This window comes from Kogia breviceps, chromosome 5 (genome assembly GCF_026419965.1).
Source record: "Kogia breviceps isolate mKogBre1 chromosome 5, mKogBre1 haplotype 1, whole genome shotgun sequence".
NCBI lineage: Eukaryota > Metazoa > Chordata > Mammalia > Artiodactyla > Physeteridae > Kogia > Kogia breviceps.
This window is the reverse complement of record NC_081314.1, coordinates 89,966,356-89,980,441: the sequence shown is the minus strand read 5'-3', so window position 1 is coordinate 89,980,441 and position 14,086 is coordinate 89,966,356. Positions and strand designations below refer to the sequence as shown.

General features: G+C 42.8%; 1 protein-coding gene across 50 annotated transcripts in view; it reads right to left on the bottom strand.

Annotated features, from left to right (window-relative positions):
* Nucleotides 1-14,086, bottom strand: part of ZBTB20 (zinc finger and BTB domain containing 20) — an 802,591-nt gene that overhangs the window by 34,411 nt on the left and 754,094 nt on the right. For 25 of the 50 annotated variants that reach the window (XM_067034564.1, XM_059065106.2, XM_067034567.1 and 22 more), the window contains 2 exons: nucleotides 6,418-6,581; nucleotides 5,857-6,044 (listed from right to left, as the gene is read on the bottom strand). In XM_067034564.1, the coding sequence (XP_066890665.1) occupies nucleotides 5,857-6,044; nucleotides 6,418-6,428 (199 nt within the window). In that variant the 5' untranslated portion in view covers nucleotides 6,429-6,581. The remainder of the gene's footprint in view (nucleotides 1-5,856; nucleotides 6,045-6,417; nucleotides 6,582-14,086) is intronic. The other 25 variants (XM_067034586.1, XM_067034587.1, XM_067034591.1 and 22 more) reach the window with 1 other exon arrangement.

Sequence of the window (14,086 nt, the reverse complement as noted above, 5' to 3'; positions counted from 1 at the left end):
GTCCTAAATTCCATAAATAAACTCTTTCACAGGATGCTGTTTTTTGTCATGTCTCTATTACAGTTCTTCACAGATGGACCATTTTTGTCCTTCCAAAGTCTAAGAATAACTCTTTCAGTTATCAAGACATACCAAAATCCAGTTCAGCTGCTCCTGTGGGATTCCAGTTAGCTTAGACACATCTGCTGAGATACATGCATTTGAATCCAAATGAAGCTTTTGTTTGATGATACATTTTGAACATTTATGGAGGTTTTTTTGGGGCAAAAATGTTTTTCATTTTTTGGCACTCCAAACAGAGATCTTCAGTTATAAACACTGCCTTCTGAGCACCTCCAGCAGAAATCCAATCTTTTCATGCGAACAGGTGCCTCAGGAAGTTTTTGGAAGGTTTAGCACTGAATCAGCTTTCTGATTGGAAACTTTCTGAACACGCAGTTGAATTTGCCAAAGAGACCTTCAAACTTGCTTGAGCAGTTTTCACTCATACAGACATGCATTCACACGTACAGACAGCCCAAGTAAAAGCAATCAGAGCCCTGTAAAACTGAAGTCTTTTTCTTAAAGGTTAGATACTACACACAACCAAGCTAAACAAAAGGAATACACGACAGGAGAGATAATGAAGAAATAGCAAGTACAGAGGTTCAGATTCTCCATAAGCGTGTTCCCCTTAAAGCTTGACCTGATGGTTTGTGACCACCTAGAGGGGTGGGATAGGGAGGGTGGGAGGGAGGGAGACGCAAGAGGGAAGAGATATGAGAACATATGTATATGTATAACTGATTCACTTTGTTATAAAGCAGAAACTAACACACCGTTGTAAAGCAATTATACTCCAATAAAGATGTTAAAAAAAAAAAAAGCTTGACCTGAGCATTTAGACGACACATCCCTTCAGTAAAAATTCTATCTCACCCAGTTTCAAATAAACCTTCAAGTATTTGTGTTCTTAAACACTGTACCTTAGAGTATTGCTACTAATCCTTTTTACTAACAAACTTGTTCAAACAGTTATTTTTGAAACACTTCCTTCTCTAACACAAATAGGTCAACCAGATTCAAATCTAAAGGAATTAAAAACACTGCTCCGTAAATCAGGGATTCTTTGGAAAAACCTCTATTTTACATGAGTCCCTACGACTTTTCTTTTCCAGTTTGAATATAAACTGAAAAGCTGTTACAGAGTAAGACAACTTTTTATGCCTTAAGCTTGAAGAGTTATTACAGAGTAAAATCACTCCCCCATTGGGCATGCCCAGAATTCAGGGGGAAATCTGCTTTGAAGTTGTTCTGATGGCCCTGGACCAGATTCTCTAAGGTGGCCAGAAACCTCTGTCTACACCCACTTAGCAGATTTCTGGCTCTTTATCAGGGACTAAGGTTTATTTGCAGAAATGAATCATTTCCTTCAAAATATCCTTTACCCTATTTACATGCTTGCATATTCCTTCCATTTTCTTTTCCCCCTACAGCTTTACTAAGGGAATTAATTATCTAGAAGAACAGGAACATACAGTAAGTACATCTGAGATGCAGGATGAGACACAGTATGTCATCTATTAGGCCTGGCTAAGACCAGCAGCTGATGCTAAATGGGAAGGAACATGCACCAAATGTTTTTTAATCACAAAGTTAGTAATTAATTGCTCTTTAAAATACATTTTATGCTTCTTTCTGTCTGTGTACATGAAATGCACATTTATTACATGCCAAAAATTACAACATTATGGTTTAAATGTGACTGGCACGGAAGTCCGGAAATCAGAGTTAATGTTCCCACAGCAACTTTAATTCTGTCCGTGCGCACATGTAGAGCTCTAATCATCTTCCGTTCCAGGATAATACATATAGATGGTTTGGAAAGGGAAGCTAAAGACCCATATCCTCAACTGTATTTACAGGAAAAAAACAAAGGATAAAAGCTGTGTTCCTTTCCACGTACGTGGATGAAAAACAATGTCCCCACGCCTGGTGTTGTGTAATCCGGGAATGAAAGAATCTGCTATAATGCTGGGACTCAAGGGGACAGTTTCTTTTGCTGTGGGAACCTGAACTTTGCATTTCCTGACTTTGGGGTAATTAAAATGTCAGCCTTAATGTGGCATTAATGGAGTTTGCCATAAAAAATCCTCTTTGTTTTGTTCTCTAAAAAAATTGCTTAAAAGTTCACACTGAACCAAGTGTACTGATCTCTTCAGGCTTGGGGACTGAGGCAAAGGGGTGGGAGGGGGAAGGCCAATGAAGATGGACGGCAAGAGAGAGCCAAGGAAGCACCTACCCGACCCCTCGACAGCGTTCAGCCCGGCAGGGTCATGCTACCTACAGAGTCAAAGTTAAACCCACCCTCACAACAGTTTGGTAATGTGTAAAGGTTAAATTAAAAATCAATAAAAACTGCTAATGTGTAAGCGCATCTTGGCAAGGACACAGAAAATGAGACGATCTGATGAGGCCAGTGCAAAACCTGAGAAGGTAAGTAACCACGGATGTCAGCTTCCAACGAAACAGAGACATTGGACTTAGGTGGTTCTACAGCCCAAAGCAGGGCGACTGCCCACGGGGGTGGGATGGGGGTGGAGAATCGCTTCTCCCTTCAGTGGGAGCCTTATTTGGGGGAAAACAAAATGGGAGCATCTTTCACATGTACATGACTGTGATGTGCTATGGCTTGATAGTTGTCAAGAAAGGTTTTCCCATGGAGAGCTTCCTCTGCTCTCCTGACTTGGTTTAGTCCTGTTAAGTGTTTAAAGGGAGAGCCTGGCTCAGCTCATCCTCAGCCTGTGCAGTGGGAACTGTTCTGTCAAACGCCTAGGGGTTTGGTACCTTTTGCATTCCGAAACTCATCCTAATGCCTTCCGCTCCTATCTGCGTTTGTTTACCATGAGATTGTTAGAAATGGTGATGAGGTGACAAGCTAGAGGGTGATGGGGGAATATTGCTAAAAGGTGATTGTAGTGGGTGCACTGAAAAGCAGCACACGTTTCAGTAGCGGTATTAACCTCATCATTTCACCGAGGAAAGCGTTTCTCAGCCATATTCCCTCTTGCTTTGACTTTTACTGGGATCTTCTGCTGAACTTGAAGTGGCTCGCAGGTTAAATAGCCAACTGAGAATTTAAGGGGTCGGACTTGTTCTCTTTGCTCCAAAACATGGCCTGTGTCCTTCAGATGCAACAATGTCATGGCTTGCCCACCCCGATCAGTTCGTATGCAGAGCTGACTTTTCTTCCGTGGGGATGCTTACCCTTTGTGTTCTATAACCTCATCACCAATATGAGTAGTTGAACACTTTCAAGATGCCTGTTTCGAGTAAGGAATGCCATCTCCGGGCTCAGAACTGAGAATTCAGGCTGCTCACAGTGAAGGAAAATCCACAGACATCCCCCTCTCCCCATCCCCGTATCTGAACGAGGTAACTACTAAGCATTCATCTATCTGGGTGTCAATTTTCTCAGATTTCTCATCTGTAAATTGGGAAGAATTATAATGACTGATGGGAAGTGGACATTATGGCATGACTAAGAATAATTTTGCTAAACACATGACAAATAAAAAGGTGCTGTAAAAATTCAGGCGCTTGTGAAAGCTTGGAACACCACATACTGGTGGAATGTTTCTGAAGTTAAAGATACTAACAAGTCAAGGGCACTATTTTTAAATGCCCCAAATCTGTTAGTTCTAAATAGAAACTGAATATTTTACCTTAAAGAAATTAGGCTTTTAAATTAATCTACGGTAAGAGTGACATTTGAAAGTAAAAAAAAAAAAAAAAAAAAAAAAATCCTCTTGAATGCAAGAAGAGCATCCAAAAATCTTAACAGCTTAAAATAAACCTCTTTCCTGTCTTCTCTCAAGCAAACTCCAAATGGACAGATTTCTGTGAATCTTTCCTCAAAACAATTTTCTTCTAAGTGTAGGCTCAAATCAGGACAAACTACAATCCAGATATATTTGGAGAAAAGTATAATCAATTGAAACAACAGGTTGGAGCAGAGAAGACTTATACATCTTAATGGCAAAATCAGAAGGACTTTCTGAACAGCTGGAGATTAGGCTTCTCCTCCCTGTTTGTTCTCCTTCCAACTGTATTCAGACCTTACTGAGCTTGGATCCACTGGCTTCCTCAGGGTCACCAAGGGGCTGTGCCTTGTACATATTCCAAGCTAACGCCAAGGCCTGTTCAGATGATGCGTATGGTAAAGTACAATACACAGAGCCCAGTGCTCTTTCTATTCAGCAAAACATTCATTTTATTGTAATAGGATTTCTGGGCTAAGTCCATTCTATGTAATCTTCCCCATAAGCTGTGGCAGAAAGCCAGGCATTGGAGGTCTGCATGCAGGAGCTCCAGGTCCTTCTCCACAGGAGCAGGCTACCTTCCTGGTAGGTAGGGACAGTACGCACATGTCTATGGGCACCGTGCCACGCTATTTTCCAATTCTTCCTGTAATTACTATTAGGCTGGAGACTGCAAGAAGGCCAAGGATGTTACCATTTTGATGGTCCACTGAACACAGTCCCTGCTTCTGACCCCCAAGTTTCTGTATAGAAGCAGCAGCTTTGTACAACTTACATGGGCTGCAGAGATTTGGATCCTGTTATTTCTCGTTTCGTTTTCTACTGACAGCTGGAGTGTGGTCTCAGCTCAGTCACGAGTAGAAGAAAGCTCCTTTACCCAAACCCCAACCCCTAGGTCATGTCCCTTTATCCAGGGACTATTATGATGAAGAAAGTAGGGAATGGAATGTCCCAGGCTCATTCACCTCTCACCCTTTTTGCAGTTATGTTTGCTTTGTCAGAAAAATAACAACAGGAGATTTAGAATCTCATTTCCTAATTAATATTTTTTGCTTTGTGGGCAGGATAAATGGAGTCCTTTTTTGAAAATAAAACTTTCTTGGTCTTATCTTAATCCAAAGACGAATACGCCAGCTTTCTGCCTGACATCCACTGTGGAGATCAGTTCTGAATAGTTGTCGGGTATCTCAAGACTAAAAGGAATATTCTTTCCGAGTGGACTCCAAGTGATTCCATTCCTTTCCATTGTCAACACATGTGTTTCTTTCTCTCTGAAGTATTGAGTTACGTTTCAGAAAATACCTCCTAAACGTGATTTATCAACTTTCTTGAAATAGAATTTGAAGAAGTGGCGACTCTCAGATTAGTGGGAAGGCGGCAAAAACAAACAGCAACGGAGTGATTTCAGTAGTGACAATCTCATTAAGCTGCCCATTTCCAAATTTAGCCCATAGGCAGTTTTTTTAATTAAAAAATATTTTTAACCTAAATTCTTATTGGCTACGTGAAGTCTGGGTGGCTTCTGAATTCTTGGAAGCCATTCTCTTTTCTTCTGTAAATTTATGCTGTTCTTTAACTACTTCAAAATAAATTAAAAACTGGAAAGACAGAAATTCAGCCAAGCTACAATAACTAATGCAAAGCTGACTTGTGTTATGTAATCTCAAAATGGAAGTTTCCTTCTGAGGTCCATATTTGGTTGTTCAATTTTGTCATGGTGGAAGTACCATTTCTCAGATCATGGGGACAAAAGAATAATTAGAAAACAGCAACACGGCTTCTGTTTTTGAGTCAATGTTATGAAAGAGAATGTGATGGATGTAATTAATCAGCCTTTTGAGGCCAAATGGCTGGTCACCTGCTTTCGAAATACACTCTAGCTTTGAAAATATAGATGTTGGCTGACTCAAAATGGTGGCAAGTTACTTTTGGCTACTTTAGAAGACCAAACGGAAACAGCTTGCTCTGAAGGCAAAAAAGCCCCAACCCGGGGGAGAAGCCTGCTCCCAGCACCGCGAAGACACCATCACCTTAGTGGTGTAAGTGGTGTACTCACAATCAGATGACCCGGTGTGAGCGTGAGAGTTTGTCAGTGAATGTGTTGAGTGGATGAGGGCTGGGCCTGGAGACAAAACAGCTTCAAAGTTCAGGCAGGGAAGGCCCGGCTTGGCGCTGGATCCACCCGGCTGAGTAATCTCATTCTCCTCAGATGCCTTCTGGTTTTCAGCTGTCTTGGGTTTCTTCCTGAAAATAAACAAAGGGCCCTTTGAAGGAACTGACTGCATATTTGGGAAAAGGCATTTTTAGAATCTGTTAAAGATAACTTGATTTTTTTTTTTCTGAGGGGGGATGGGAGGGAGTCCAGTATGTCCCTTGTTTTAAAACAAGCTGATTCTTGTTTTTTTCCCTCCAGTAATGGCCTAACTGGGAACACACGAAAGCATATGGGCCAAGCAAACAGCACCACATTTGGACTCTGTTGGCTGCATAAAAAGACCCCGTCCCAGAACTTTAGACAGCTTGAGCTACGTATGGCTGACATTATCCAAGAAAGCATCCTTTTTTCCCCCCTTAAGAGTTTTAACATGGTCTGGAAAAATACTAGTGGAGGTTTTACCGTTCTAGCATTTGTCAGGAAGCTTAGAGACAGGACCCGTGGAGTAATGGGAGGAGCACTGGACTGGGAGTCTGGAGACTTGAGCTATGGTACTAGCTGTGCCTCTAACTTGCTGTGTGGCCTTGGGCACCTCACTTCACCTCTCTGGGCTTCAGTTTCCTCATCTGTAAAATAAAGGGCTTGGATTAGAAGGCCTTAAAGGTTCCTTCCGGTTTTCAGTTTCTATTCATGGAACACATTATGTAACAGTCAACTTTCTTGCTGTTATTAGATTTTATTTTAGATCAACACATAATTTCAAATCACGATCTAAATTTGCAGGTTGTACAGATGAGAGGGGTAGTGATGAAAGGATTTGTTAAAGCAGTAAATGAGAAGTGAAAAGAAGAGCTTAGACTCCAGTAGGTAAAAAAGGAAGGTGTCACACAGAGATCCTCTATTCCAACTCTTTACCCACATGAAGCTTAAGAATCCCTTTGTTTTTTGATTTAGTGCATGATCCTGGAGTACAGGAGTGTGATTGTGTGTTTGGGACTGTGTGTTTGAAAAGAGATGGGTGAAGGGAATTAGAAAGTAATTGTCACTAATTGTTGTTTGGGACCAGGAATAAGAAGTAAAAGAGCTCAGCCATCAGTCAGCTCCTCTCCCTAGAACCATGCAACTGATGTAAATGAATAAATATTTAGCTTATGCTGCATACACCCTAGGCCCTAGTTAAACCCAGTTGGATTACTTGTCATACCCTGAACATCCCCCCAATTTTCTTGGTTCTGGGCCTTTTTTATCATCATGTGTATGGTGAAGAAAAAGTATTTTCTTTTATTTTTTTGGTAGGAGAATATGTGTGGTACAGAATTTGTTGTAAGTAGGTCTGTTCCCATGTTTCCCTTGTTTCTCTAAGCATGGCAATGGACTTGTTATACAGAATATTTTGTATTGAAATTTGTTGTACTGGGTAGTTAAGTCTGCCCTCGCAGAATATGGTGTTATGATTAGCACGCTGTGTTTCTGGTCCAACAGGTTGTGAAATCAAATCTGCTTTTCCAGAGGGCAGGAGGCAGAGATGGCATGGTAAAGATGAAAATAGAAGGAGAGCTTTCAGACATGTTTTTCAGGATGGAGGAAGCCAGTACAAAAGCAACAAATTGGATTCCTTTACCCACTCTTTGTTGAATGGGTGACTAAGGAACAAACCCCCACATTTTGAGGGTCTACATGGACCTTCAAGGAGCTTGTTTCTGGTTTTCAGTATAGGGAAGTACCTGAGATCAAAGTTTACAAAGCCCAACTCATTTTTTACCATGGAAACCAACGCTTCCTCTACGGTCCCTATTTCTATCACTGCTGTCTGTCACCAGGTTTGTCACCGGGTTGGAAACCTCAGGGTCACACACCTTCCTCTGCCTTAAAGCCAGTTTGTCAAGTCCTGACAATTGTGCTTCCTTCATATTTTGCACATCTATATTTCCATTGCTATCACCATAACACCTCTTATTTAGACTGTTGTTTACTTTCTGACTCCCATCCTCCTTGACTTCTCTACTTTCACAGCTTTGATTCACTAAATCTGAGATGACCACGTTAGGCTGACAGTCAAGGTGAATTCCATGTCTATGAGACTGTAAACTCTCTGAGGGTGAAAAAAATGTCATAGCTATTTTTGAATTCCTTGTGTTCACCCATTCGTTCCTTCTTCCTTCCCTCCCACTATTCATTTATTCATGTATTCATTTCACAAATACTTATTACGCGCTTATGATGTGCCAGCATGGGCTATGAAATAAAACAAGCCTGGTTTCTGCCCTCCCAGATTTGCCGTCTAGTGTATACCGTTAAGTAGAGTTGCTTAGACAAAGCTGTCATTCAATATAGGTGTGTTGATGGAATGAAATTGAGTTGAAATTAAAGTATATTTTGAGAATAGTTATAGTCTGAATCCCAATTAAGTTTCCTATTCTTTATGCAGCAGGGAAATCTACCTTGACTGGCTGCTTTTCCTTTGAATCCATGAAGTGCATTTGATAAGAGTAGGACCACTTTGCCCGCTGAAGCTAGGCTGGTCCTCATGAATCATTTAAATATCGGGATGAAACACTGACAGACATCACTTAACAGAAAAAAAAAAAATTATTTCTGATACTCATAAACAAGGCCTAGGCTAGTTTCAGATGTGTGCTTCAGGAAATTAAGGAAGCCCTCTTTCAAACATGAGTACGTGGTCAACCCACCAACAGTACTCTTTTATTTTTAACTTTGCAAAAGTTGTATTGTTCTTTATATCAATGGCCTTGCTTCCTTCCCTAGATTTGATCCTGCTTTCTAACTGACATCTTGCACCATATTCTCCTGTTTGTTGTCTCAAGGGTCACCTCTGGAGAACACTCAGAGCACAGAGGCACTGAAACCACTTCTACAAACAGAAAATACTGAAAACTCAACCTTTGGGCTCAGCCCTTCATTTGCCTAACATCACTTTACTTGTCCTTAGACCACTGGGACATTTCCCAACTGCACAGATAACAGAGAGACACTCATTGTCCTTAGAAACAATTCATTTTCCATCTCACTCTCTAATAGTTCTCTTGAACTCCTTTTTCCAGAGCTGAGAAACACTAAAACGTAGCAGCAATCTACACCTAGACATGCACAAGTGCAGTTATTTTGACCCTTTTATTTTATTTTGAAGTTATTTTTGCAGTTCATATTTTATTAAGGAGGAAAAAGCAAGTCCTGTAGTAATTAATTGAAAATACCTTCTTTGGCTGTGTAAAAGAATTACATAAGCACAGCACATCTGAGGGCAAGTCTCTCCAAGCCTCGGTGGCTGTGCACTATTCCCTGGAGCCTGTAGAGGGCAGCAGCACACCGGCGGACTCCAGGCAGCATGTCAGGCAAACTCCCCACCACACCAGAACCTTCCTTCTGGTCACCATGCCAAAGGTTGGCTTGCCAAGCTCTGGCCGGACGCTTAGCCTCTTTCTTTCTTTTCTCTCTCTCTCTCTCTCTCCCTCCCTCTCTCTCTCCCTCTCCCTCTCTCTCTCTCTCCCTCTCTCTCTCTCTCCCTCCCTCAATGTTAAAATTATACACTCTGATGAAGTCGCCCCTCAACCGGAAAATGAAAGCTCCAGTGAAAAATTAGGCGAGCCAACGACAACAAAGAAAGAAAATGGGAGAAAGGAGAAAGGGGGCTGGTGAGGGGGAAGGATTTAAGAACAAGAAAAGGGCAGATGTTTCGTAAATACATGCAAAGCAAAACTGGGTGTACGCGAACACTTCCGCAGAGAAACAGACCAATCACTGTGCACTTCCTCCCGCCGCACGGGTGGAGCTCTGCATTCAAAAAAAGTGTGGCCGCAGGCACCTGCGTTTCAACGGTCAGATCTGATATTCTGACTATCTCCCAATTGTCCAAAGAGAACAAAAACATTTTCATCTCCCCACTACAGACATTTCTGTTATGAGAAGAAGGCTGCTTTAAGAACTGGGAAGGCGATTTAAGGTGACGGGAGGCTGAGTTAGCCAGCAGGACCTACTGGTTTTTAACTCTCATTGTGCTGGCCCTGGCAACAAGTTTTGGGCTGAAACATAGCAGTGAGTAAGGCTGTGGATGATGCTGGCTCTTTCCTTACTAAGACCGTATTTTATGTGTCAAGAAATATACACGAAAACATACTGAGGAGATGGTAGGTATTAAGCATGTTAAACGCACGGAAATTAACTAGGTCGGTGGGATTTGATGTATAGATTTCACACTTCTTTGCACATATTGCACACATACAGTGATGGCAATGCTTTCGGCAACATATGGAAAATAAATATTTTATCTGTGTGAGCTCTCATCAGTCTCCGGTGGCTGCTGAGGGAAGAGTGTTCTCTTCTGTCCCCCTCTCCCAATTTTCTCTTTTCGCTGCGCTCCCAGCCCCTCCTGCACATTAACATGCCTTCCACTTATCAGCCTGGTTGGATGGAAAATAATTAGTCAGAACCTCTTTTTGATAAATACTCAAGTCACTGGATCATGACAATTTTGACCCATGACCTTGCTCATCAACTCCTTCCCCCACCCCAATCATTTTGGCCTGGTAACTATTTCTTTGCTCTCCTTCCCAATAATACATGGAAGAGGCTTAGTAGAGTATTTGGGAAGAGGGGAAAAGGGGAGGTGGTAACAAACCACCCGAGTGGGGGTTGGTAGTAGAACTGAGCTCTACCATCAGTAGCTGCGCACCCTAGGCAGATTCCACTGCTTCTCTGGGCCTCAGTTTCGTCATCTGTAAAATGGAACTAATAATACCTTCTAGGGCTGATGTGAGGATTAAATGAGACACTTCCTGTCAAGTGATTGGCATAGCGCTGGCACACGGTCAGTGCCCCATGAGGGCAGCTCTTTCACAGACAGCATCAGTTCGGCGGTTTTCATCATTTCACCTAGAAGGAGGCACTTCCTTTATCTTTTTTAATATCTAGATTTGGGCAGGGGCAAATGGATTGTAATTGCAGCAAAGGCTGAAAGAATGTTAGGATAAGCAAACTCTTCTTCAACACTTTGATTTTACCGTATCAACCCCCTGACACCTTCTTTCTGTTCACATGTTTGTCACTGCTGCTACTACACGATTAGCTCTTCTTGAAGTTGAGGGTCAAGCAAGCTACACTTGGCCTAGAGAGGCCCATCAACCTGAGCACTATGGTCTATTCATTGAAACCAACCTTTGGCACTCTATCTCAACACGTCTCCTTACAGTTTATCCTTTCACCGCTTGGTCTAATGTTCTCAGATCCATTTAAGATGTTTTCATGATTAAAATATTTTATTCTCTCGATTTTTCAACCTTCTTGGCAAGGTTGATTTATAATGTTTTTCGGTATATTTCTCCCTCACTGTATCAGTCAGGATCTTGGCAAGAAACAGATGGCACACTCAGAGGTTTTAACTGAAAAGAGTTTAATGAAAGGACTCTCTACTGGGGTACAGAGGAGGTTAAGGGATCCTCAAGGGATGGTGATACACCGGGGACTAGCAATAGTGCAAGGTTGTTTAATCTCAGCTTTAAACTGCTAAACCAAAGGAGCGAGGAAAGGTGTGGAGTTCCCTAAGTCTAGTCAGAACTGGAGTAGGGAAGGGGCTGGACTCATAATACCCTGACCCCACTCTCCTCCCACTCTCATGTCTCCTGCTGATGCCTCCTATTGCCTAAATTCAAAGGGAAGCCAGAGGAGAAGGCAGCCTAGGTAACGTGGTCCAGAGAGGTTGGTCTCCTGGGCCATGTATCAGGGCAGAGACTGTTCTGGGGTTGTGTGTGTGTGTGTGTGTGTGTGTGTCAGGGGTGAGGGGGAGATGAATAAGCATACCTATTTTCCCCCTCTCCATTTCCTTGACCCTTTTCTTCCCAATTATACTTTCTGGAAGGAAAGACACAGCAAATCAAATGAAATCAGTTCTCTCTTAGTGCCCATTTACCTGTTTTGTCTATTTGTAATTTATGGGGGAAGAAAACTGAACATAAGCTACGCGGGAACAAGGATTTTTGGTTTGTTCTGTTCGGTGCCACACCCCTAGTGCCTAGAACAGTGCCTGGCACATATTAAATGCCCAGTAACTTTTAGTTGGCTGAGTAAGTATACTCATGTCTGCTGTGCCAGACGCCGCATATACATTATCTCATTTAGTCACTGCAACAATCCAGGTAAGCAGGCAGGTTGCTGAGCCCAGTCATGCAGGTGGTGTGGGAGTGGGTAGGCTTTAAAATCTAACACTCATTCACTCCTTACCCACCTCCAGGCCTTGAGACTTCACCCAGGTATTGTGAATCCATAGGGAGGGATATATTTGTAGTTAGTCCACATTTTTATACCATATTCACCTTACTGAATGAAGGTTTTGCACCTATCAAGTCTCTGTAAGTTTTATTATTTCTCTTTTACATATGAGGAAGCTGAGTTTCTGAAAAGCAAAGGCTGCAAGGATTAGAACCCAATTTGTCCATTCTCTAGGACCTGCAAAACGTGAATGCAGGCACTGGCATTCTGCATAGGGGAAATATGTCCGATGGCACAAATGGCCCGTCTCCCTTGTGGGCTTCCTGGAGATTTTTAGGAAATCTTAGCTCCTGATTTCTACGTCTGGTTATGGGTTCTCTGAGGTATAGGAAGGCAGGAGTGGCAAAGACTCTCTTCCTCCCAAAGGATAAACCAGGCTGAAACTTTGGAACCAGGCTGCATCCCGGTGTGCCTGTGATACCTGCACTGGCAATAGTTACTCTGTGATGAAGAAAAACTCAGAAAACTCTCCAGATGTGGGGATTTCTAACGCATTCTTTTTTTTTTTTTTCTTTTTTTTTTTTTGGTACGCGGGCCTCTCACTGCTGTGGCCTCTCCTGTTGCGGAGCACAGGCTCCGGACGCGCAGGCTCAGCGGCCATGGCTCACGGGCCCAGCCACTCCGCGGCATGTGGGATCTTCCCGGACCGGGGCACGAACCCGTGTCCCCTTCATCGGCAGGCGGACTCCCAACCACTGCGCCACCAGGGAAGCCCTCTAACGCACTTTTGCTTGAACTTAGGAAGAATGAAGGTGCTTCCACAAGCAAGTTCCTTGCATGGGTATGGAATGAGGACACTCTATTTTTGACCTTCTGTCATGCCTTTAGTCCCCAGTCCCTCGAGCGCATTGGTACTGTAGATCAGTCTGATGATTCCCACCTCCAACCTGGCCAGGCAGGCCTGCCTATTGCCTTCATATCCGTCACCACCAATTACAATTCAGGTGACTGACAGCATTAAAGGTAAAATGCAATGCAAAATAAAACAACACAAAACTCTGACTTCATCCCTTTGGGTGTGATTTATTCCAGAATAGCTAAAGACGCAGAAAATATGAATGTGAAAAATCCTACCTGAAGCCTGAGAGAAGTGTTAGTCTCCCAGGTTTGGCATTTTCCAGTAACAGAGATGTCTGTAAAACACCATCCCGTTACCTGCTTCACACCATATAGGAAAATGTGTAAATATAACAACCAGAATGAGTTTTTGTTCTAAAATGTATAATTAATTTGCATGCATAGCCTCTAAATAATTTAAATTTCTGGCTTTTCTAGTAAAAGAGAGCATATATTCATCTGTTACTTCTAGCCATGATCAATGAATACTTGATGTCACTCTTTCATCAGTATTTTTCTGTAGGCATCATAGCTCCTACCCCAACTTATTTCTGCAACTTGACTTGCAAGGGTTGTACTTCTCCTACATAAATGTCTGAGGTGGAGGGAACTAAATCAAGTACTCAGAGCTATGCATCCAGAGGGCAGAGCTGACCTGGGCGCAATGGTTTAGAGATGTGGCTGAAGAAGCCTGCAGCTGCAAGGGTGGGTGTTGGCCCCCTTGAGTAACAGGGAGACCACAGCACGGGACACAGATGCAGCTACATCACAGGTGGACACAGGCACGGAAAGCTGGCTTACGGATGTGTCCAGGGTGGCGTGAAATGACAAGCTGCAGTGAGATTCAACAGAGTGGCAAAGAAGGGTGATGAGAAGCAAACAGATAGGGCTGGAGCTGCCACCGCTTCAGGCAGAGGTGCAGATGACCAAGCAGAACAGCACTGGTCCCTGCAAGGTGCGCTCAGATGCAGCTCAGCACAGCCACCCAGCGAGACAGGCGTGATGCTACCTA